This window comes from Cygnus atratus, chromosome 6, assembly GCF_013377495.2.
Source record: "Cygnus atratus isolate AKBS03 ecotype Queensland, Australia chromosome 6, CAtr_DNAZoo_HiC_assembly, whole genome shotgun sequence".
Taxonomy (NCBI): Eukaryota; Metazoa; Chordata; class Aves; order Anseriformes; family Anatidae; genus Cygnus; species Cygnus atratus.
The window spans coordinates 12,927,154-12,952,215 of record NC_066367.1 but is presented as its reverse complement, the minus strand read 5'-3'; the positions used below and the strand labels follow the sequence as shown (position 1 = coordinate 12,952,215).

The 25,062-nt window shown below is 38.2% G+C and overlaps 1 protein-coding gene across 3 annotated transcripts in view; it reads left to right on the top strand.

Moving 5' to 3' along the window:
- CCNYL1 (cyclin Y like 1) overlaps positions 1 to 24,861 on the top strand; it is a 35,415-nt gene extending 10,554 nt beyond the window's left edge. Inside the window, exons 2-10 of one of the 3 annotated variants that reach the window (XM_035536810.2) lie at positions 3,171 to 3,245; positions 5,334 to 5,368; positions 6,854 to 6,954; positions 8,401 to 8,436; positions 9,174 to 9,225; positions 12,682 to 12,801; positions 14,949 to 15,115; positions 20,098 to 20,260; positions 23,146 to 24,861. In XM_035536810.2, the coding sequence (XP_035392703.1) occupies positions 3,171 to 3,245; positions 5,334 to 5,368; positions 6,854 to 6,954; positions 8,401 to 8,436; positions 9,174 to 9,225; positions 12,682 to 12,801; positions 14,949 to 15,115; positions 20,098 to 20,260; positions 23,146 to 23,262 (866 nt within the window). In that variant the 3' untranslated portion in view covers positions 23,263 to 24,861. Of the gene's footprint in view, positions 1 to 3,170; positions 3,246 to 5,333; positions 5,369 to 6,853; positions 6,955 to 8,400; positions 8,437 to 9,158; positions 9,226 to 12,681; positions 12,802 to 14,948; positions 15,116 to 20,097; positions 20,261 to 23,145 lie in introns of all 3 variants that reach the window. The other 2 variants (XM_035536809.2, XM_035536811.2) reach the window with 2 other exon arrangements.
- The last annotated feature ends 201 nt before the right edge of the window (positions 24,862 to 25,062 follow it).

Here is a 25,062-nt window from a genome sequence, read left to right as displayed (position 1 = left end):
TCAGTAGCCTGGTAGCCTGGGGAAGCTGCTGCAGCTGTAGGTTCCTACAAGGCTTCCCAAAAGGCACATGTGCACAGCACATATGCAGCTGGCCGTACAGCTCAGTGCAGGCAGCAAACACAACATACAGGCATAAACAGCATCAGAGGCCTCATCCTGTTCACCTCTGTGGCTGATCAGGATGAAAGCCCATTAGCAGAAAAGATGCATATATACAGTATGGGTCCCTCCAGCACCCGGTGTTAGACACGCAGTCTGCCCAGTACCTGGATCCCAGGTCTCCCCAGTTGTTGACACCTGGACACATGAACCCCGAGGCATGCAGACCTGCTCCAGTTGCTGGTGCTCAGACCTGCGCAGACAGGACAGGCTGCAGTGATCAGGCACCATGCCTGGCCAGAGAAAGTATGCTGACCAGCAGTCTGTTTACAAGTCACTGCCACTTTCATCCCTTTTTCTCTCTGTTTTCCTGTGCTTGTTCCTCCCCAGTCTACCTTGCTCTCTCCCTTTCCCAGCTTTCAGTTTTTCCCCTAAATATCACTTAAGTCTTGTGTACAGTCCCCAGATGCTCTTCTGCACCATTCAGTAGCAAGTCCCGTGGCCCTGTAGGCATTAATCCCCCTCAGGGGCCTGGAGCACTTGACAGGTGAAGAGAAACTGAGGGAGCTGGGCTTCTTTAGCCTGAAGGAAAGAGGGCCAAACCTTGCAGGCGCACCTCATAGGAGTTTGTCAGTACCTACAGGGAAGTCACTGGGGTGACGCAGTCAGGCTCTTTCCAGTGGTGTGTGGCCAGAATATGAGACAGCAAGGGATCTAAGTTGAAATGAGAGGTTCCAACTGGGCACAAGGAAACACTTTTTCCCACGAGGACAGCTGGGCATTGGAACAAGTTGCCCTGAGAGACTGTGCAGCCTTCCAACCCTTGGAGGTTTTGAAGGCTCAGCTGGGTAAAGCCCTAAGCAGCCTACTTGTGCCTCAGAGCTGACACTGCTGTGAGCAAGAGAGTGGGCTGGAGACCTTCTGAGGTCTGTTCTAACCTGACTTACTCTGGTTCTCTAAAAGTTGCTGCTAAATTGTAAATAAATAATTTCTGAATGATTTTCTCTGTTTGTGTCAAAACTTAAAAATAATGTAATCATCTGTATTTTAATTCTGCATTTTGCAGTCCTGTTCCATCTGTTGATGACACTTTGGTCATTTGGTAGTCTAGTAAAATACTTCCATTCCTGAATAACTCCTTTCTCAAATCCCAAAAGTTGTTTAAAATTTGCTATTATTAGTGAATTCCTTGGTTTGTGTCAGTCTTTTTTTTTTTTTTCCCTTTTTAATAGAATGCTAGCATTAGAAACTAGAGTTTGTGTCCATATTGCCTTTTAAGTGATTTTGAAAGTGTTACAACATTGTGGACAAGTTTTAAATAAGTTAAACTATTTGTTGCAATATTATAAGTAGTAGTTAAAATGTGCTGGTGTGGTATACCATTGTATGCTGGATTTTTTTTCAGAGAATCAAGTATGTACTACCGGTACTTGAGGTGTAAATGGTAAGGTAAATTCTGTTCTAGGATTTCTAAACCAGGGCTTCTTACATTTTAACTACGTGATTAAATACATGCATCTGTTAATTGAATGCCAGGAATGAGCACAGTAAAGTGGAAATAGAAATACTGTTTTGCTTTTCAACCCTGCTCAAGAGGATCTGCTTTCATAGCTGACTGTGGCCTTTTTTGAGAGGGGGAAATTCCTGGCTGAAAAATCATCCTATTCCGTAGTACACATTGGTTACCCTATTTGTACAGTAGAAATTCAAAATTACAGTGGTCTGCTTCCTGGACCAGTGTCAGAACAACACTGTTGGACTAAGATCAGTGATGTAAGCCAAGTACTTAGAAAATATCCAGGCCTAGATACTGATGTTGCGTACCAATGGGGATCTGGAACGAGAAGTCTCGGGCATACATGCACTTTGACAGTGACGTTCACTTGCTGACGCATGAGGGCTGTGGCTGTGCTGTGGGCTAGGTGCAGTAGCACAAAACATTCACATAGCTGAGACTTCCAGCACCAAGAGAGTTTGTGCGTACTTTGACTACTGTTTAATCAGAGCTCTGTTGGCTCAGTGCATAAAAAGCTCTTAAGTTTTTTTTTTCATGAGAAGTTGATGGTGATTAGTAGATGACTTTGCAGTCGTGACACCTTAAAGTATTGGCATACTGCCTCGAAACACTAATGTGCAAGTTTGTGAGCTTGCTTGCTTTTATGGTTAGCATGGCATAAATAGCACACATGGAGACCAGAATGTAAATTGCTGAGAGTTTGGTCCTTCTGGAATGTACAGGATCATAGCATTAGCAAGATGGTTCTATTGATATGCTCACAGAAGTTGGTGTGTTTGTGACTTCCTCAAGCAGCTGCTTTTGCTGTCAATGATAAAAAATTCATTATGATGTTTACAGTTTCATCAGTCCAAACTTTTTTAGTGATCACTTCCATCTTAATCTAAGGGAGTAATATATCCTCATCTGATGCCATCGCTGTAGTAAAGGATTAAAGCAACCACTTTGTTTTTCTGTAACTATATATTAGCTGTGCAGAGTTTTACTTGAAAGTCCAAAAGAAAAGAATAGTGTTAGACACGTGTTTTGATATTTAGCAGCACTCCACTTAAGCTCATGTATAGGACCACAAAGATTGTTTACTGACATATTGGATACACAAAGTATAGAGTGAAAGTAAAGTCTGTAGTGTCCTTTATTTTATTTTATTTTTTTTTTAAACTTAAGATCTTTATAAAGTTCTGGTTTTCTGCTATCTACTGAGCACAGGCTCCACATCAAGCTGTCCTAACATGCTGGGCTGTATACTGACTTCTGAAGGTATATGTTGGTTTCTGGGGTCTACCTTTCCAGAGTTTGTTTTGATGGGAACTGTAAGCTGCTTCAGAGTTGCATGGCAGTATAAGTAAGTCCGCATTTTTTTCCCAGTAAAAAGGAAGATGACAGATTTTTATCTGTCTTAGCAAAAAGAGAGATTTTGCTTTAGAGAACCTGTTCTATGCGTTTCTAATCTTGATTCTATCACCATGCTTGAACATTTTAAGGCTGGGTGTGAATCTGCGGTAATCGTCATCTTCTATTGACGGTCTTCCTTTTTTTGTCCTTTCTCTTTCAGATTTAGCATTGGAATCTAATCCATCTGATCATCCCAGAGCAAGCACAATTTTCCTTAGCAAGTCCCAAACAGATGGTAAGCTAAGTTCTTTCCAATTAAAGTGGGGAGGAAAACTGGAAAAAAAAAATGCCTATTTTACTTATACACTTATATACTCAAGAATACCTGAATTAAATTAATTCTTTCAAAGCATAGGCTTAGTAACTTAGATTTTTACACAGAAATGTGTTCATAGGCTATTTACCTAACACTTAAAAACACTTGTTATTTCAAATAGCAGGAGATTTCAGAAGCTGGATTCCAGTAATCTGAGGGAGCAAGGCTTTATCATTTCACTAATGTAACTCAAGCTTCAAGAAGTAGTTTTGTGGGTTTTTTTTTTGACCCAAGGACTTCTTAAAAATTAAAAAAAAAAAAAAAAAAAAAAAATCTGTAAGGAATAGTAAACCTAAACCATCAGTCTTCATCAGTTACTTTTGAATATGTTGTTTTAAACTGTTTGAATAGTTTCCATAGCATAATTATTCTTGATTACTGTTTTTAATAACATGGATGTATTGGGATTTCCAGTTTCTTCGCAGATCCTTTATTTAAATCAGAAAGCCAATTTTGAACAATTACTATAGCTATTTATAGCTACTGTACTGTAGCTATGTTAAAAAGTAGAGGCATTTTCATATTGCATAAATAAAAAATATTTTTTACAGTATTAAAATTTGAAGTTGCAACTGAAGAGGAGTTTAAGATACTAGTTTAAGAATGCTTCTGTACTGTTTTATAGGTGGTTCTTGTTTGAAGCATTTTCCTAAGCTAGTGTTATGCTTGGGTTGATGGAAAGCTACAGTGTGTCTTCTACCTTGGCATAGCTTTGCCACAGAAAAGTAGTATTGTTTTGACAGGTCTGTCACTTGCAGTCCTGCTGATACTGTTATTGCAAGTAGTAAAATTGTGAGTTATATCAACTTCACAATGTTCAGATAATCTCTGAGCAGCGGAAACAAGCAGTAGCGTGATTCACCAGAAAAGATGATACCAAGGAAATTTAGGCCTCTTTTCTAGAGGTCTCTAATATCAGCCTTCAAACAGACAAAAGGATCTGACCTGCAAATTTCAGGCTCCTTATAGGCAAGCTCTGTTTAAGTTGCAGCTACAAGTTGATGTAGCTCTTGAACATTGTAGTGTGGTTTCATTGTGTAGTCTTTAACTTTCAAACTACATGAATGTCCCTGTTTAGTTAAACTTCCATAGGATCAGTAGAATTAATATCCTTAAGTTCTCTCTCACTGAGATGTTATCATAATCGTGAGTCTTTTTTTTTAATTTTTAAAAAACAGACTAAATTTGGACATTCTCTTCATTATTTTTTCTTTTTTTTGAAATGTGTAAGAGAATGTGTCCTCCTTACAAGTGGTAACGATTTAAGGTCAAAAGGTTGGAGCAGGAGGTACAGTTACCTGTCCAGGCTGGTCACATTTGTATAGGTTGTTTCACTTTTAAAGCTACATGTGTGCAACTCTTTGCTGTCATCTAACAGCACTGTTTTGTTTCACTGCTGTTGTTACAGCTGGGAGCTAACCCTTGACATTTTCATTTATTTATTTAAGTCTGACATGGTCTAAGGTGATTAAATAAAATGGTTGCAGTTACCTGATAAACACCTACTTGTAGTTTGCGCCAGCATCTTCTGTGTAGTGAAATAACTTTTTACCTTTTGCTGTCTAATGGGAGGAGAGAGAACATGTATATAAGGCACCTCAGTTCCTTCTTATGTGTCTTTGGCAAATAGGATGTGCGGTGGTTTTACTTCTCTTTGCTAAGTGGTTGCTGTTTGATATTAGACATTATCTATTCAAACTATCTTAAAATCACCCAGCTTTTCTTAGTGACTAACATCTATTCAATGCTGAGATGTTTTCCTGTTAGTGTGATGGGTAGTAGTTGTTCCTCAACGTACATGTGGAAAGCTGGAAGTAGTACGTAGTTTGCTAGGTTGATAAAACTTTGCATTTTTGCTCAAAATTTACTTCTCTGGAGACCTAACAGTCAAATTAGAAACTTCTAATGCTCATATATTTCAGAAGACTAGGTAAATAGAATGACTTGATTGAATGTAAATCAGGATTCTATTTTAGAAAAGTTCACATTCTTTCTCCATTTTTCTAGTGAGAGAGAAGAGGAAGAGTAACCACATCAACCATGTAAGTAAAATTCTTAGAGAAACAACTGTGGTAGTTCTATGTGTACGGCCCTGCATACATTCTAAGTCATTCTTAGCAAGATAAAAATGAATTATCTTTGCCCATCTTTAAAAAATAAGCAGGCGTAGTATTACAGAGCATAGAGTGGCTGATGACAAAAGAATAATAATGGCTTTCTCTTCTATCAGTCTTAAGCGTTTCAAAACAGTAAATAATAAAATGCAAGGCAAACTGCCTATGTTGGTATTTAAAACAGAAATAAAACTGGATTAATTTCTCAGCTGAGATGACAAGTCTTAAACAACTTACTGTTTGAACATCACTGTAAGGCTTATTGTAACAAACAGCATAAAAAAATGATGAACAAACAGTATCATCAGCATGAACAAATAATAAGTTTTAAAATTTGAAAATATGCTCTAAGCTGCTTCTGCACATATTAGATATTTTTCTTTGATGTGACTTACAACATTTCATCTTTTATTTTTTTTATTAATAAGTGGATAAAAATAATTTGACTAGTAATGGAACATACTAAAAAATGATGCCTAGCAGAAGTGTCTACTGATAAGTTACTAGTAAGATAATATTTCAAATGTGTTGTATTTAATACAGTTATGGGGTTGTCCATCCCTCCCTCCTTATAATACCAGCTTTAGTCTGCCAGCACCAAGGTGAACTGTGATTGGATTGTTTTTGGGGGTAGTTTTAGACATGGCTTTTAAAAATATGGTCGCAGAAACTAATGCATCTTGAATTGCTAGATTAAAACTCTTCTCTCGGTTATGATGATATATCTGAGTTCAAGGAATTCTCTAAAAATGCTCAGGGAAGCCTGAGTTAGCGTTACAATAAGATAGGAAAATTTCTGAAGTATAAAACCTACAGCATTAAGACAGGTGACAAAATAGAACAGTCGTTTATTTCCAGATTTCAGATGCCAACAAAGACATGACTGAAGAGAGCAAATGTTAGGGAGAGGTTTACTTTTTTCTAAAATATAATAAAACTCTAAAAGCAAAACTGTTTATACAGGGAGAGATATTGGATAACCAGAAAATGTAAAGGTGTAAGATATGGTGTAAAGGAAGGGAGAAAATGATGATGGATATAAAAAAAAAAAAAAAATATCTAAGAAAATATTATAAGGGAAAGACTGAGACCATATCTGGCAAGAATGGAGTGAAAGAACTGAGAAAATCAGAGGACTTGGCTGCTTTAGCTGCAGCTAATTCTGCTGAAAATTGCTCATCTAAAAATATGTATATTACAAGGGATGGCTTATAAGCCACTTTTGCACAAAGGCTTATTCTGAGCAACTTGATGGCTATGAGGTAGCTTACACACCAGGAGCAATCATCTACAAAGACCTCCTCTCAGTAGCTACTTTAGCTATAAAGCCGGTATTCACTGTGGTAAACCAAAGCTTACAGAATCAATCTTTTTGATTTTATTTCCTGTTGTTTTCTTTTCCTCCTTCCAAAGGTTTCTCCAGGACAGCTTACAAAAAAATACAGCTCATGCTCAACAATATTTATAGATGACAGCACGGTCAGTCAACCTAATCTTAGAAGCACAATAAAGTGGTAAGAGCCATTCGTTATCAATAATGGGCTTAGTAACACTGCAAAGTTTATTTGGGATTTTTGTGGTGGTGTCTGTTCCAAAGGTAGTCACACACTTCAATGATGGGAGCATGGCATTGCTTATTCACGTTGGTCATGGAAGAGGTGTAGAGGTCTAGTTAATTATATGACTGCTGAAGTGGACTTTCTTTTTTCTTTTTTTTCCTTTCCCTTTATTTTTTTCCTTTTGTTACAGAGCTAATGTATTTCAGAGTAGTTGTCATACACTTGAGAAACTGAACCAGTGTTGAAATGTGTAAGCATTTTGATTTTAAAAGTGTGCATTGGGGTGAGTTCAGAGTCTTCAAATTGAAAGCCAAATCAATAAACTGCAGATCTGGGAAAACTTGAAATGTGTTTTGTATGGAGTTTCAGGAAAAGTTTGTACAACTGTTTGCTACTTCCCGGTGGTATTAGTCTGCCCTCTAGTTGTGGATAAAAGTATGTTGCTGGCCTTGGTTTTAGTTCTAATGCCTACTTTTTCCTGGTATATTCCTTACTTTAGATGGGTGAGTTTGACAATTATTTAGTTGTCTTGGTTCTCCAGTGGAAATGGCTGTTCTAGCTGTTGTTCTGGATAACACAGAGACAGTTCTTTTCACATAGACTATTCCAGATGAGAAGTGCTTGAAGGGAAAGGAAGGTACAACAGCTTCAGGCCCAGAAAGCTTTACTGTCTTAACAGTTTAGTAGACTTTGGAAATATCTAAGATGATTTTTTGCTTTCAAATTAGGTTTCAAACAACGGTATCTAGCATTTTATTTATCTTTTTGTAAAGAAGAACAAATGTAAAAGATAGTGCTCATGCAGTTTTGAAGTGGTGTACAGTTGGCAATAGATCAGTGCTTGTCCATGATATTTCCTGTGACAGCAGTATTCCTGTTGTCACTGTGAATATCTGAAATTTGGTTGCAGTAAATGTGTCAACACTACTGAGTAGATGTGTCAACACTGGCATTCTTTATTTTGCTATTTTTAAAAAATACATCCTAAATTAGACAGCCAGAGATACAAAGTTGAAACATGAGCAGATTATATGCAACATCAAATAGAACATGTCGTATTTTAGTTATGAATAGTCCACATTTTCAATAAATGTCACCTAATCAGGCAATGAAGGTATGTGTTTAAAATCCAGCATAATATTTCTTTCAAGGCACAAATATCTCTACATCAAATGTAAAAGTAGCTTGGCTAGCAAATCTGATTTGGCTAGTTTCTCTTCAGGCAGGTAAGGATCAGAAATGGGGTAACGGGTATTCAGGAATGTGGGAGGATGCTCATAGATAACAGGTTCTGAACATTTTGCCCTGAACAACAACTTTTGCAGCAGAATAATCTGCACAGAATATGCTACAGTATGCTTTGTTAAAACTGTATTTTTCTTTCTCCTTTTTTTTTTTTAGTGTAACATTAGCAATATTCTACCACATAAAGAACAGGTGAGTGTGCTCTTTTCTTTCTTCCTTTTTTTTTTTTTTATTTTTTTTGAGCTGGGGATATGGTCTTGGTCATTTCAGTAACAGCTAGTTATAGGAGTTGAAAAAATCTGGTAACTTCATGATGTATCTGCTTTCTCTTTGTACCCCTTTTTGAGCTGATATGGAAAGGTCCATAATACACCTATCCAATGACACATGCTTCAAACAAAGCATAAAAAGTCAAAACAGAGGGAGTGAGGAAAATACACTTAACTCACCATGCATCAGCCTTGGGACTTGGGTTAGCTTTTTCTGAATACAGAGGTGCAGATTAGTTTTGATATGTGAAGGAACACACTGTCCCACGTACAAATAACCCTTGCCATTATAGCTAATTACAGCATATGCTTCAAAATTGCAGCTGTCTTTTTTGAAATAATGCTAATCAATGACATGGTTTCACATTTTAAAGGAGAAGTGTACTAAGCATGATATGAACTATGGCTTCTGTATTTGGAAATTCAATTTGACTTGCTGGTGAGAACATGGATAACTATTCACTGTTTAGCTTGTTAAATATTCAGTTGTAAGATCTTACCATTAAATGCTTTGCAAAAATGCAGTATAACTTCATGCATTGTTCTAGGAAAAGATGAACTACAAAATATGTTCCTTTATTCTTTAATGAATAATACTTTTCAGTGGAGCATAGCATTACCAATTAAGTCTCGTTGTTAAAACAGATTTTTACTTTGTAGAGATTCAGACAGATCATTGGATATTTTTGATGAAAAATCTCATCCTCTCACAGTAAGTGTAGCTTTTTTTGATCCTCTGAATGTGTATTAATATACATTTTTTTTGAAAAATCTTGATCTATAGAACTTATATAAAAAAAAATTGTCTTAGCACCAGGTCAGAAACAAATTGATGTTAAGTTATACCTTTATACATAAAATACAGTGCAGATGGTGTCTGCTGGATTTGTGATATCAGCGAGATCATGAACAGAAACTAGTCTTTCTGAATATTACAATGTATGTTTGGTTTTCTCTGCATTATCTGAATCTGTTTACGTAAAGCAAGCACATGCTGATTCATATATATTTCATAATGCTGATTCATATATATTTCATATCAGAGCTGTCTTGTCTGACTCCTTTCTTTTTCCTCTTTTAAGACTTAACTAAAGTAGTGTTAACAATTTATTTGGGAAGACATAGTAGGTATGTGCCTAACCTTTTAAGGTTGTAAACAGGAGTATTTAATGCATGAAGCATCACACAAAGTAGGAGACAGTAATTCTCATCTTAAAAGGCAAAAATTTAAAGCCAGTATGTTTAATGCTGCTCGCACTAACATCTAGGAGCATTCAGTATGTGATTCCAACACAAACGGTTCTGGTATACCTCTTTAGACGATCTTTAAGATGCAAAACCTCATAGTACAGGCTAGCTCAAGACTGGTGTGTGTGCTTTTCATGTCCAGTTTGAGCACTACTAGCTTTGACTGTCCTATAGAACTGCTTACTCTATTTTCTCTCACCTGAAATAAATTTAGCAAAGCTGTAGTGTCTTTAAAAATTCAGTTTGCTCTGTGACTTAGCAGAGTGAATGCAGCTTAATTTAGCTCACATATTTTGGCTTGTTAACAATCAGTTGTTTAAAAAATAAAATTAAATGTTTAAAGTTTTGGTAGAGGTTCATCCATAAACAGGACCCATTGTGCTGGGAATTGTATACTTTAATAAACATAACTCTTGACTCAATCAAAATAATGAATTTCAGAGAAGAGCTATATAGATTTCTTGTATGAAATGTGGCACTTCAAGAGAAATATCTGGTCCAAAACTGTTTTAAGTGCCTCAATCAGTTGATTCGTATTGAGAATTATTTATGTAAGATGAACTCCATCCACTTCATCAGACAATTTTTCTTTTTTTAGCAATCTGACATCTTTTGATCCGCTTGTATAGCTCACCTCCTAATTAGTGAGTAGGAATAGAGGAAAATCATTGTATCCTTTAGGGAACACTTAAAGGTTTCTTCTATCCTAGTGCAGTACACAGAAATGTAGTGTAAAGGCTCCCTCATACTTTTGAGGGGAAAGATATAAATTACTTCTTAATGCCTTTAGCAATAGGGTTTGGGGCCTAGTATCTACAGTTCCTTTAAAGATTAACTGGAAGAAATTTTTGCACATCTTGTCCTCTAAAGATTCAGTTACAAGGAAGTCCAAATCCAGATAACTGTCCAGGCTCTCTTGTCCTTCCTTACAAAAGTAACAAACTGCAAGTTACCAGCATCACAGGGCTCAATCACTAATACTGGTCTTAGACTTTTCCTCCTCGGTTCCAGTCAGCAAAAACATGTTTCCATGTGGTTTTGTACTGCACATACTGACAGGTTCTGGATGGCTCCATTTGCTATTCTGCATGGTGCTTTTGCGTTTCAGTCAATTCTACTATCATCTTCACTTGTCTCTTTTTTTTCACAAGTTTTTAGGTACAAGATCACTAATTGACTGTTGTGATCCCACCTCAGAAATCTTTATTTTTGGGAACCTGGTGTTGCTCAGGAACAGCTTTGTTCTTTGGAACTACTTGCTTCTAGTATTTCCTTGACTATTTAGCATGTTGCGTCCTTCATTTGGGAGGACCTTAACATCCCCAGCAGAAAGGTAATGCAGAAGAGCACAGATGCAAGTTACTGAACTGTGAGTGTAGCTGGGAATAGGTACTTCTGTATGAGTAAATTAAAGGCTATACTTGCAAGTACATTCCCATTGGAGAGAACTAGTGTTCTTGTGAGATCCTCTTTTTTTTTTTTTAATAGTGCAGACCCTTTGAATTGGCTTAGAAGTTTGGCTGGATGTAGGAAAAAGAATCTTCTTACTACTTAAGCACTGGCTTATGAGATCTTGTCTACTTGTTGCCTCTTTCTCTTTGCTGGTGAAGGGAGAGAGAGCAGACAATTTATTGCACTGCTTTGGATCCTCTCAGAGGCAAAAGAGGGAAATATATGCGCTGAACACTTGTGGTTCTCTTCTGTCCATGAGAACTTGTCTGTGGTCAACTGTATGTTTTTGTGAATAGTAAGCCCCAACGGTAGTGCCAGGATCTATTGCTGCATGCTGGTTAGTTTTTCAGAGTAATGCTCAGTTATATGGATAGCATGTCTTTCTATCTCTTTGCTCCCTGACAAAAAGCCTCTGTGCTGGTTGTTGGTTCTATTGACAAATGATAGGAGCAAAAAGTTTTAATACATGTGAACTTGAGCTCAGCCTCAGCCACACAGGAAACTATGCAAGGGGGATTCTGCCCATGTTATTCATAATGTTGGTTAGTGGTGTATTAGAAGATTGTGTAGACATCATAACACTAACTTACCTCTTTGTTTTACTTAACACTGTTACCTGGCTATTTTAAACTACAAAGCCACATGAAAATACTTGCTTCTTTGCTTATGACTACTTGTATAACATAAAGCGGCTGTGCTGTTCTCACCTGGTTCTGTATTGCACTATACATCTAATTTGGACTACAGGTACCAGTCTTGCAGAATAAATGTGCAAAGTTGGAGTTCTTCAACACTCGTTTTAGGATTGTTTTCACAGACTTAATTATTTATAAGCTTTTCTTCTCTGCTGTGTTTAGAAACCGCTTAGCATCGTGTTGCAGTTAAATCTAGCTGTTCATTAGCTTTGTCTTTCTGAAATTTCTCAAGAATAAGTCTGAAGACAATGTAAGCTACCATACAGTTCTGCCTGTGATGGAATTATTGAAATGTGTTCTTAAGCTTTTCCTCAGCTGGAAGGGGGATCTTGTGAACTTAATCTTGCTTTTTGAAAAGTCAGTGTTTCCCTCGTGTGTATACACCTGTGATTTTCTTACTGGGAGAAACCTTCAGGGTTTTCTTTTTAACCTTTTTGTAGTCTGTAAAAAAGTTCCATGTACAATAGTAAGCTCCTGTAATAATGACACTGGTTCATGTTCTTTCCCGTTAGTCTTACAGATTAAAAAAAGTGTTGACAACATAGATCTTATCAGCTAAAGCTATTGCTGTTTTTTTGTTTTGTTTGCTTTGATTGTAACACTCATATTATTGCAAGTCTATGTATTTCTTTCAGTATATGATCTTTTTCTAGCTCTTTGTGACATGAGCATGGTTGTATAAGCTTCTACTTGTTGAGAAGAAATAACTGTGTGTGGCTGTTCTTTACAGTTTGTAAAACAAACTTTCAGTAATTCAAAGGACTTTATTTCAGCGGGAAGAAGTTCCAGATGACTACTACAAGCATGACCCTGATCACAAGCACATCTACCGGTTTGTTCGGACACTTTTCAGTGCTGCACAACTGACAGCTGAATGTGCAATAGTGACATTGGTAAGAGATGCCTGATTACTGAAATTAAAGCTTTTAGAATACTTTTGTCCTGTCAGTGAGTGAACTGGGCTGAACCACGATTTAAATAGTTACAGTACCTCAAGAAACCATGTTAATTATGAAGACACTATACAAACGAGTTCATTGGGAAAGATTTCTAAGTAGTCACAGAAGTGGTTAACTTAAAAGGAACTTACCTTTCCTGTTTATAAATATGTAATGCTTAATTACTTGTCCAATCAAACATTTGTATATTTCATAATACATAACTCAGTGAACAAGCTTGAAAAGGGCAGATAAAATGGGATAATATAAACAGCAGGGTATACCAAGATCAGATGCAAAGACATCTTTTATTTCAGTGGTATGGAGGCAGGAGCAGGAGATTTGACTTCATATTAACAAGAACAGTGCACAAATAACATGCCCTAAGGGGTTAAGGATTAATACCGCAGGAATTCCATAAGATGAACTTTCTCATTATTATGTCCTTCAGTCATTGCCACCTCTCTATCTGCCCCCTTTTTCTCTTTTTTTTTTTTTGGACCTTTTTGCCCAGGTGATGTGGACATACTTGGAACTTAAGAATACTTGTAAAAGAAAGTAATTTCACTACAGGTGTTTGCTTTCCAAAAGAGAGATGGGATTAAGAAAAATGATGATAGTGATGATTTTCTTTATGCGCACACATTTATGTTTGTCTGCATGTATACATGTGTGAATACACGTGCACACACATGCAGGTGTATACATATAAGTACGTAAAGGGAAAAAAACCCACAACCTATATAATCACAGCATTAGAAGATCTCTTAAACTCTGCACTTTGTTGCATACTAGGCTTCAGTCTTCATTGTGGCTTCTGACTGCTAAACAATTTGAAAGGAGAACAGAAAAGAACCGTCACCAAAAGACAATGTGACAACTAAGTAGACTCAGCTTGAAGGACTCTTTATTAAGTAAATAAGCTAATTAAAAGGGCTATATAGTTAGAGCTATTGAAACTCTGAGAGTAGTTTGAGGTTTTTGCTTTTCCAAAGATATACAAACAATTTGACAGAATAAGATGATAACTAACCCCAGGCAATCTAGCCAGCTGAAATATTTAACAAAAAATAGAGTTGTTCTGTAAAGTGGACTTTACCACTAGATGGCTCTGTTATTATAGGAACACTTCTAGTCCACTTGAAGGCTACAAGCAAAGGATGGGAAGAAAGCATAAGGAGACCCTGGTAATAGGTATTGACCCTGTCATAGGACCTATACAACAGCTTCCTGCACCCACCAGGTTTAGGGAATGCAACATCAAAAACAATCTATATTCAAATTATAGTGTGTGTGTGTGTGTGTGTGTGTATATATATATATATATATATATATATAGTATTATATATAATGTAATATTCAAATTTCAAAGTGCTGGTTATTTAGTACATAGACCATTACAGGAGTGTTAAATAGTAGAAAACTTTTAAGGAAGGCATTGCTCCAATATCTTTGGGCTAATTTGAGATTGCATGGGAACAATGAGTAAAATACGTTAACATACCTTTGAACTTGGATATCTCACTATCTAGCAGTTGGTGATGTAGATGAAAGTGGAGGATGACGTTGTATGTGAAGGAATTAAGTCTGTTCCTTAGAGGATGAAGTAAAAATAGTACTATGATGTCTTTCGTTGTGGAGAGTTATCAATTAATGCATCTTTGTCCAATGACTATAGATCACACTGCAGGTTTTAGTACTTCCTGTTAAGCTGCGAGTGCTGAACCTTAACCATGATAACGGCTAGAGTGGCGTTGATTTACTATCCCAGGTAGGCCCTAATGGGCCCTGTCAGTGACTGACTGAAAGAACTCTTAGTAGTGTTTCACTATAACAGCAGTACTCGCTGCTCAGAACTGATTCTTCAGTATCTTTATTTTATACCTTGGTGGTCCAGTTCACATTTTTTCAATAATTAAAGAAACGAACCTGTAACTCTTGAAAGCTGGGATTCTAAAGTGTAAGTAGTTACCCACCAATACTTACTTTTATACACTCATTTGTAATGGGATAAAATATACTTGTGTATTTGATCAGTCAAGCATGCTAGTCAGAACTCAGCTCTAGATCTTAATTACACATGTAAAACTTTTTTTTTATAGGTTTATTTGGAAAGGCTTTTAACCTATGCAGAGATTGACATCTGCCCTAGTAACTGGAAGAGGATAGTCTTAGGAGCTATTCTGCTGGCTTCTAAAGTCTGGGATGATCAGGCTGTTTGGAATGTGGATTATTGCCAAATATTGAAGGACATTACTGTTGAGGACATGTAAGTTGCAAGGTTTGACTAATCTGTGCTTTCAGAATGGTAATTTTTGTGATCATGCCTTACTGAAAAAATGTCTCTCTGGTGCTATGATGCATAACTGGTGTCAGGCCTCATTCCCTTTTTTAACCTAGGAAACTTGGATTAACCTTACTTTGAGACAAATCTGTTTTATTATTTCTGACTACTAGGCTGAGTAACTTCAAAATTAGTTTTCTTTTAACCTTTTTCCTCCAGTGGTGAGCCATGGGACTGGCTGCTTTGCATTGGTGTAACTTTAAAGTGCCCTATTTTTATTCTTACCGATAGTCTTTTTGGAAGAAAAAAAAAAACTGTTAGAACTAAACTTGTTCCTTGCGTTTTCTGTTTTAGAATTTGAAAAATTGCAAGGTAAGTTGTCACTTGTGACGTAAGCATTGGCTAGATGTAGGAGCAAACATTTAAGTATTTCAAGGTGGCAGACAGGTGTCATTTCTGTTGGTATCTATGGTTGCATGTGTTGCATCCAGCTGCTGCTAAAGGTCTTCCTCTTTGGGTGAATTCATAAACTTGATCACATTGCTGAGAACAAATTTCTCAGTCTTACTACTCCTTGTTTATGTAAAGCTGTTTCTTGTATAGTTTCTTGTATATGTTCTTGTCTCAGATACTGGATCATTTTTTCAAAAATTTTGAATCCACTCTCTTTTCCTGCCGTATTCAGCTTTAAGCCCTGCAGTTTCAGAGGATGTTCATTCTTGTGGCTGTGGGCCCACACTACAGGCTGGAGGTGTGTTTATGTGGAGTGGATTTGGCCCATAAGATTTTGTTAAATTCCTTCTTGCGAAGCTCTCTCTGAGAGCTTTGAGATGTCAACACTTTTAATTCTTCTAGTTAACCTCCTCCTGCATTTTCTTTATCGTGGTGGTAGAAATCCTAGAAAACTAGCTTAATATCACGCTTTCTGGCTTTAATAAACTTTGTGAAATGCTCCGTCCATTTTTGAGTTTCATCGTGCTGTTGTGCTGTGACTGTGTCCAGGCCTATGTAGTAAATTCAGTTCTAGTACAAGAGAAGACTGAGGTGGTAGCAGTTCGTACGCAGCACTGGTAGGCTACTTAAGTTAGATACTCTGTTCTCGTCCAAAGCTTTCTTCCCTAGATTCAGCATAGAGCTAATGTTTAAAATACCATAAGTAAATATCTATCTAGGATAAATTCCTTTAGTAGGAGGAATATCCAGTTTTGTTGCTTTTTTGGGGGGAGGAGGGTAGGAAATATCTAAAAATAGGGGAGTTTTCTTCAACAAAACAGTTCTTGTGTTTCAAATTATTTTGTTTTGCAAGTATCAACAGCAAACGTAGTATCTTGTTTTATTCATACCCCTTGCCTGAGTGTTCTTTGTCTCCAAAAGCAGGGCTGTGCCAGCCTGCTTTCTGGAAAGCATAATTAGTGATTTTATACCATGTACATCTTCACTCAACCTGGATCAGAGTGCTCATCTATCTGAGGAACATACTTGAAGCATTGCTGCAAATAACTCTGAGATGGCTGAAGTGGGGTCAGCGATGCTAGGAGTGCTGGAGTATACATCTTGCTCTTTTTGATGTCCCTTCTTCTAGCCCTATTTGGGACAAATCAAATTGATAGCACTGAAAATATCTGTAACAAGCAGGATGCTTATTCTCTATAGCCAGTGCTGGGTGTCCTGAAATTCTCAGTACTTACATTTTCAAAGCAGTGATGGTGCTAGGGGAAAAAAAGAGACAGAACTTAGGCTTTTTTTTTCCTCCCCAATTTGAAGATGGGAATTTTGTGATCTCATTTGAAATGATTCATACCTTTGAATTTAGGTATGGGCAGAAACTGTACAACCCCTTTGATAGTGGCCAGGGGTGTCCAGCTAGGCTCTGTGCTGATGCAGCTGGGCAGAGTTCACTGCTCCTGGATTGGGCAACATCACCACAATCAGGACCTTGGAAAAGTGCTTAGACTAGCCAGCAAAACTGAGTTTTAAGCTTATAACACTACCTTCTTTAAACTAGCCACCTGATGGTGAACAGTAGTTATTTTGAGTACAAGCATTTCTGAGAGAAAAGTTGGCAGAAGATTTCAGGCATGGTTGCATTCTAATGTTGGAGGTGGTTGATGATGCTGTCAGGGGTGTGTGTGTGGCGGTGGGAGAATCGCCCCTAGCCCCAGCAGCTCCTGAACTACAGGTCACTTGTAGACTCTACTAGGTGGGTCATTCCTGTTGCAGTAAAGGTCTGTTTACGGGGACTGGTATCAAGTTTTATTTGTGAATTTTCCTCTTTGCTTGAAATATCTAGAATGATCTTACTAACTTAATGCATACTCTTGTTTAGCCACTGCAAGTCAAGCCTGGGATTTACACCAGTCTGAAACTGGCAAAAGGATTTATATCAGTTTCAGGTCAACCAACTTGCATGCATGTGTGTCTGTGTACGTACACATCTGTACATACACACAAGCCATGGGACCATAGGCAGACGCCTCTTCTAAAGGCAGGGTAGGTGCAGCTCATCCTCACCAAACACCCCTTGCTGCTTAAAGGCACTCATTCTGCAGCCTCATCTCACAACTCTGCTAGCAGCAAGCTGTGTGGCTGTCAGAGAAACTACGTGGGTATTAAAGTTTGCTCTCGTGAGAGCAGATCTGGAGCCCTGCATTCAGCTCTGAGGCCTTCAGCACAGGGACAGGGACATATTGGAATGAGTCCAGAGGAGGGCCACGAGGATCATCAGAGGGCTGGAGCACCTCTCGTATGGAGACAGGCTGAGGGAGCTGGGGATGTTCAGTCCCAACAGAAAAGAAGCTTTCAATCAGACCTTATAGCAGCGGCCTTCTAGTACCTAAAGGGGGCCTACAGGAAAGCTGGAGGAAGATGCTTTGTCAGGGAGTGGAGTGATTGGGCAAGGGGGAATGGTTTTAAACTAAAAGAGGAGAGATTTAGATTAGACGTTACAAAGAAATTCTTCACTCAAAGGGTGGTGAGGCACTGGCGCAGGTTGGCCAGAGAAGCTGTGGATGCCCCATCCCTGAAAGCATTCAAGGCCAGGCTGGATGGGGCTTTGGGCAACTTGGTCTGGTAGGAGGTGTCCCTGCCCATGGCAGTGGGACTGGAATTGGATGATCTTTAAGGTACCTTTCAACCAAAACCATTCATGATTCTGTGATTTGCTAAAGAACGTGTGCTACTGGCCTCATGAGTCACAGATGAATTAATTTGCCTTAGCTTCCTTCCACTCAAGATAGATAAAGTGCTCATCTTCTTTTTTTCCTACCACAAGCCATTTCTCCTTTGACCAAAGCAAAGTTTTTGTTTGTTTTTAACTTAAAATGTCTTTTTGGTTGTAGTGTTTTTTGTTTGTTAGGTTTTTGTTGTTGTTGTTGTTTTTGGTTTGGCTTGTTTTGGTTTTGCTTGCTTACTTCTAATGGAAAAAATCAAAGGAAATTAAACTGATATTTGGAAGTCATCCTTTGTCAAAACTTGCTTGCTTTGATGAGAGTGAATCCATAATCACTGAAAAATTAACTGTGCAGCTGCTGATCTTGCTGTGATTACTTGTTAAGGGGACACATGCTGTTCATTCTTTCGGCTACATATATTTGTAAATAAGGCACAGAAAACACATGGGCATTATGCTTTCCCAGGTTTTAAACCACTATTAATAGTCTTGTTAATCCAATGAAGAATTGTATTTTTATACAATTACAATGTATTAGTGTAGTGAGTACAAAAGGGGCAGTGAAGAGCATTTATTCACAGGGTAAATCAAGCTCTGATCAGCTGATCATCAAAACATTATCTGATTTACATTTCTATAGGCTTATGACCATATGAACAGGAAATTAATTTTGGCACTAGGTTCAATGGTGCTCAAGTCCACTGTGCTAAAAACAAGCACAAAGCTGCTATTGATATTGAGACCCACCATCCAATACAGGATGCAACCTGGATGATTCCTTCATTTATTTCTTCCCTGACAGGTAAAACATCAATTTTAAAAGCTCCCAAAAAGCAAGAACAGCCTTGGCACTGAATTTGTGCAACGTATCTCCCAGTGTATTTACACTTGACTTACACAGCTGCTACATCCTATAGATAAAGGTCTGTTACCAGTAGGAACAGTTGCTGTGACTTAGTGTTGAACTAATTGCTTGATTTGGGTACCACCCTGTTCGCCCAGGTTGATTTGTTTATTTAAAAAAAAAAAGTTTTTCTTCTGTAGAACATCTCTGATTTACTTGACCACAGTACAGTAGCTGAAACAGCCTTTTTTATGTCACAGCTCTTTTCCCACTTTCCTCCAAATATTTTGCCCAGTGAAAATAGACGAGTGAGTAAAAACTGGACAGTGCCCTTTGACACAGTACTTTGTTATCCTGCCTAATGCTATTGAGGAGAAAATTCCTTCTCCCACCTAATGCTGCTTATTTATTTATTTATTGGAGATGAATCCATGTTGCTTCAAGAGGCTTTTTTCTGTGAGATAATAGCAGCAGCTCTTCATAGATCCATTTGTTGCCGTGGTGATCTGCCTACTCCTTTTGTTAGTCCGCCTCTACTTCAATAAACCCCCTTCCTGTTATCAGCCTGGTGAAAATGTCTGCAAGTTCTTCAGAGCTAATAAACAGCATACATCATTCCTTTCATCTGATCACTATAGTGTGGGGCCGTACAAGAGAGTGAGAATGGCGCATGAATTGTACAGCTGCACTAATGGAACTCCGAAGAATGAGCCTCCTGGTCAGCCGAGTGAGTGCACGACAGGGCACTACCTTTCTCTCTTAGCTGAAGGTGCCAGGACTCAAAAGCTGCACCTTGTTTTGAGCACCAGTGAATGAACTGTCTCTTGAAACTAATAATGCAGGCCTCTCAATGACTATTTCAAAGTTACTGGTTTTAAAAACTAGCTTGAGGTCTCTTCAGAATTTTCTGCCAGCTGAAACAATCTTTTTTTTCCTTTGTTTTCTGCCTCCTAGGAATGAGATGGAAAGACACTTCTTGGAGCTACTGCAGTTTAATATCAATGTTCCTGCCAGTGTTTACGCCAAATACTACTTTGATCTCCGCTCCCTAGCAGATGACAATAACCTGAGCTTTCTGCTGGAGCCTCTTAGTAAAGAGAGAGCACAGAAACTGGAGGTAATGGTCTGAGGTTGGCTGAGCAGGGGACTGTGGGGGTGTGTGTGTAGTAAGAGCATCTGTTGCTAATCATATTAAGTGGCGGTTAGAAAAACTAAAAAGCTTTTAGATTAGTGTATTAGAGGCTAATTTAACCCCTTTATAACTACAGTTAGCGCTTTTAAAACCATGCCTAGGCTAAACTAGTATTCTGAGGAAGGGAAGGGAACAGAGATCATGGAAGTCTAGCAGATCACTAAATAAAATGGATTTTTGGAACCATAGTTCAGCTAGGCTACTGAAGATTGAAAGGATTAGTGTCATATGTAATGGATTGTCTGTCCTTCCCTGGTCACAGTCAGTATTCCAAGCACCTAGAGACAGTCACACTTGGACCTTTCTAAATACTACCAGCTGAAGGTTTCCCACTGCATCCCACTGCACAGCTGCTTTTAGATTTAGAGGGAGTGCTCTTACTGCTCTCATGGTTTAATAAACCATTTGTTAGGGGGACAGCTGCAGAAATAGTATGTTTCTTTTCGCAATCTTTAGAACCTCACACTTTCAAAGAAATGTTGCTTTAAGACAAACTTTTGGAATAGCTGCTTCTTAGGAATACTTCAGCATGTCCAGAGGAGTATAAATATAGATTACTGACCCTTTTTGCTAAATGGAGAAGGCTGCCCTGCTGCAAGTCCCCACAGCATTCCTTCATATGAAGGCTTGTTTTAAAGACCTTTTGCAGTGTCAGACTTTATTCCTTGTTGGTGAATATATATATATATATATATATATATATATATATATATATATATATATATATATATATATATAAGATACTTTGAAAATATCTAAACTACCTGGGTTCCCAGGCAAAATTTCTTGTTGGATCAGTGCAGCCTTTCATCTGTACAGGTTTAATTGATGACTGCGCATGTTGTTTTGTTGACCTTTCAACAAAGGCATTAATGCAGGCCCTGTGTACACTGATACCATAACCCCTTTCAAAAAGGGGTGTGCTATGGTATTCTTGGCTTATATTGTTTTATTGTCCACCTCCAATAATTCTGCCAAGTGCCAGTTTTTTTATTTCATCCCAAAGTGGTTGAACTTTGGGAATAAGTGTGATCCCTCCTGGTCCTTTGGAATGACAGGTATGATATGTCTACAAATTCCTCTATTTAAAGTTAAGCAATGCAGCTCTTCTGCTTTGTCTCACCCTTGTTACTTGCACTTTAAGCTAACACTGTCACTAATTGTAAATGTGGTTGTAGGGCAGTTCATATTCCACAGGAAATTGTTTACTGAACTGCTCAGTGCCTATGGCATAAGTGGATGATTTACAGATTGTGAGCCTGTTTTGTTTCTTCTTTGCTAGCGTTTGGGAGCTTGGTATTTAAAACCAGAGTAATTTTCAGTATGGTGTGTGGTTTGCCATAACACACCTACATAGGGCATTTTGATTTCTAACTCTGAAACGTGATAAATATTTAAACCATTTGCTAAACTTCTTTTTAATTCTACCTTTCTGTTAGAAGCACATGAGAAGCTGATAGGAGCCCTTATGGAGCAGTGAATTAGTATTCCAGGGACTGAAAACTGATTTACAACATGTGGGTGACTGGGGCTAAATATGTCAACACAGGTTGCCTTATGATTGATGTGCTAGCATTAGAACAGGATGGAGAGTCTGTCTGGTCTTGCACTGGGAGCTCATACAGCCAGTGTCTCAAAGAATGCCACTCTTGAGCCAAATGCATGCCTCCAGAAGGTCGGCAGAAATAAATGTAAATAATTATTTTAAAATACACTTAAGAGTTTATTCATGCTCAGAGTGCTTTTCACCTTTTGAACTTCCAGAACACTTGGCTGTGCTGAATGGGTTCTGCCTTAAAGGGAAGGTGTAGGCTTGTAGCTTATTGCAGGACTCTGAAAGTCCATCTGGTGATAGGTGGTAAATAATTAATGGAAGTAAATGTTCAGGACTGAAATTCAGTTCAGCCTTTTATTACTGGTATCCTTACTTGTTTGTATTGATCATGTCTGAAAGCTTCAATCAGAAATAGACTTTATGGGGAGGATACACATTATTTTCTGAACAATTGTGTTACTAGAATTGAAATAATTTGGCTTGATACTAGAAAAGCTGCATCTGAATAAAAGCTGCTTGACTAGCTAAATAGCAAAGCAGAGGTAAGCCAGTAAATGGCTGGAAAAGCCATTAAATATTAAGTTGTCCACACGTGCTGATATTTAATAGCTGTGTTAGTGCCATGGCTATTGCTGTGCCATTGAGCAGTGGGCTGCCCTCCCTTCTTGACTTGATCACGTGAGTGATCGTGGGAAGAGCAGCTTGGGGAAGAAGGCGTAGAGAAAGTAAAGGCAAAACTGGAGGTCCTAATGCAGCTTTTTCACTGAGTGGCAAAGGGCAAGGTACTTGAGGAAGTGCAGAAACCATTTTAGCTTGAGCCTTTTCTGTCATAATTGAGAAAATTTTGCTATATGCATTTTTGTGCTGTTAAAAACCTAAACACCAGACCTAGCTACTGGGTGCACTTCTGTACATAACTTGCACAAACTTGTAAGTCTGAAATGAATCCAAGTTTGCCATTAGGTAATGAGACTGGCAGATGAATGAAGATACTCAGATATGGAAACCACTCAACTTTTTCATGTCTTAATTCCAGATGGATAGGATTCTTGTTAGCATGGGAAGGGACCCCCTTAATATTTTCCCTCCAAAGTAGTTCTTATTTACTGTCATTCTTGGTTTAAAAAAAAAAAAACTAGTAGTGTCACAGCTACAGGGTGCCTGCTGTGTTGGTATACACTTGTAAAAGCTTCCTTGAAATGTTCCAGTTTTTCTAATGTGTACTTTTCTTTTTGTTTCTCAACATGATACCCAGGCTATCTCCCGGCTGTGTGAAGATAAATACAAAGACTTGTCAAAAGCTGCTATGAGACGATCTTTCAGTGCTGATAATTTAGTTGGTATCCGCCGTTCTAATGCCATCCTCTCCTGAGGAGAGAGAAAGGTGCAGCACCATGAACCAGCATCCATATCAATCGGAGGAATACCACCACTCCATGCACACAAGCCAGCGGTGATGGTGTCTTCCAGCAAAAGGAGGAGAGGAGGGGTAAAATTAGCCAAGGGAGCCCAGAGCTTGAGGAGCATACTTGGTGCAAAAGACAAGACCTTTATCAAATCAACTCTCTCCTCCTTTTAATTTATCCAGAGGTGCAAAAACAAACTTGTCTCCATCTTTTCCCCACAGATGTTTGCTTACTATGTAGGCCTATAGCTGTGAACTCTTGAGGTTTTTAATAATAAGTAGTTTTAAATTTTAGAATTTAAACACTAACGACATGACTATAGTTACAATGTTCTTCTCTCCTCTCCCCTGTTATCCAGAGTCTTACTGCATTTGTATTTCAGGTCAATGCAGTGTTAACAAAAACAAAACAGAACATGGGACTCTTTAAAGTATAAAGCCACTCTGGAGCTGAAAACAATAGCATAGACATGTGTTGATGGTTTTTCCCTGGTTTGGCTACTAAAAGCTGCTATTATTGGTGATCTGTTCGTAACCAAGAAGCTGCACAGCAGGAAGGAATCCCAGCTCTGCACCAACTTCACTCCAGTAGAGATTGTCAAAAGACTTTGAATGTTTAGACTGGGGGCAGAGAGATGGTTTTATGTATTGTTAAAATATATAGGGTCCATGCTGCATTTCTTGTGAATTATGGTGCTTCTCTCATTTTCTAATACTTATTATTGCTCCGGAAGAGACGCAATCTGTATATTCTGAGGCATTGAATGAGAAAGTTGGTCTGGAAACATCATCACCATCCCAAACAGTGTAGCAATCCAGTGGTGAATGGCATGTGTGCAGCACTGCTTCTCGAGTTCTACTGCAGATCTCTTGTGCTATATACAGTGGAGTTCCTAAAGCTGATATTGTGCATCCATCTGGCTCTCCTTGAGTATTTGTTTCTTGGGAGGGATTTACATTCATAATGAGACAGTAATGAGTTTGAGAATCCTAGACTACCTAACAGGGTAGATTAAAAAAAAAAAAAGTGTTCAACTGATAATTGTTTCCCCAAAGTGAATTTTATCTTGCGCAACTGCTCTTGAGGCTTGGGTTTTGTTCCTTCTGAGACTTTGGAATGGGACCTCACTTTCAGGCTCTGAACCTGAACTCTAAACAGGATAAGTATTATTAGACTCTTCCTGTTACAAGTCTTTGTAATATCTTCCCTTCTTGGATCCAAATAGATTCTAGGCAGTTTGTCCTAGGAGCAGATCTCCCTCCAAATGGCATGGTTTCTGTGCACTTCCTCTTCTAGCCAAGGTCCAGAAACTTACACTGAATAGCAAGTCCATACGCTTTTGAGAGTGGGGGTGTCTGAGTGCAATAATCAGTTTGGCTGCACTCAACTGTTAAAATGATGCATAAAGTCTTTTGTGGTATGCAAATATGCCAGCCCCTGGCTCTCAAATCCATGGAACTTGGCACTTCAGGTATTGATCACAATTCAATTTTGAAAATAATGCTACATCTTCAGGTGGTTTTCCTTTCTCATGTTTGTATTAAAAGAAAAGCTAATAAACTCTATTTTAATTAAAGTTAAAGGTAAATTGTGTTTTCTGTACAGTTGTCTGATTTCATTCCCCTCACAAGTATTTGGTGCTGTGCAGTTTCTTTCAAGTTATGGAAAAAGAGGGGGCTGGAAATCAGTGGTGTGCATTAGGGCCTTCCCCTTTCGCCGTACCAGCACCTTGCATTCATTTTACTGCAGTTACTTGTGAACGTCTC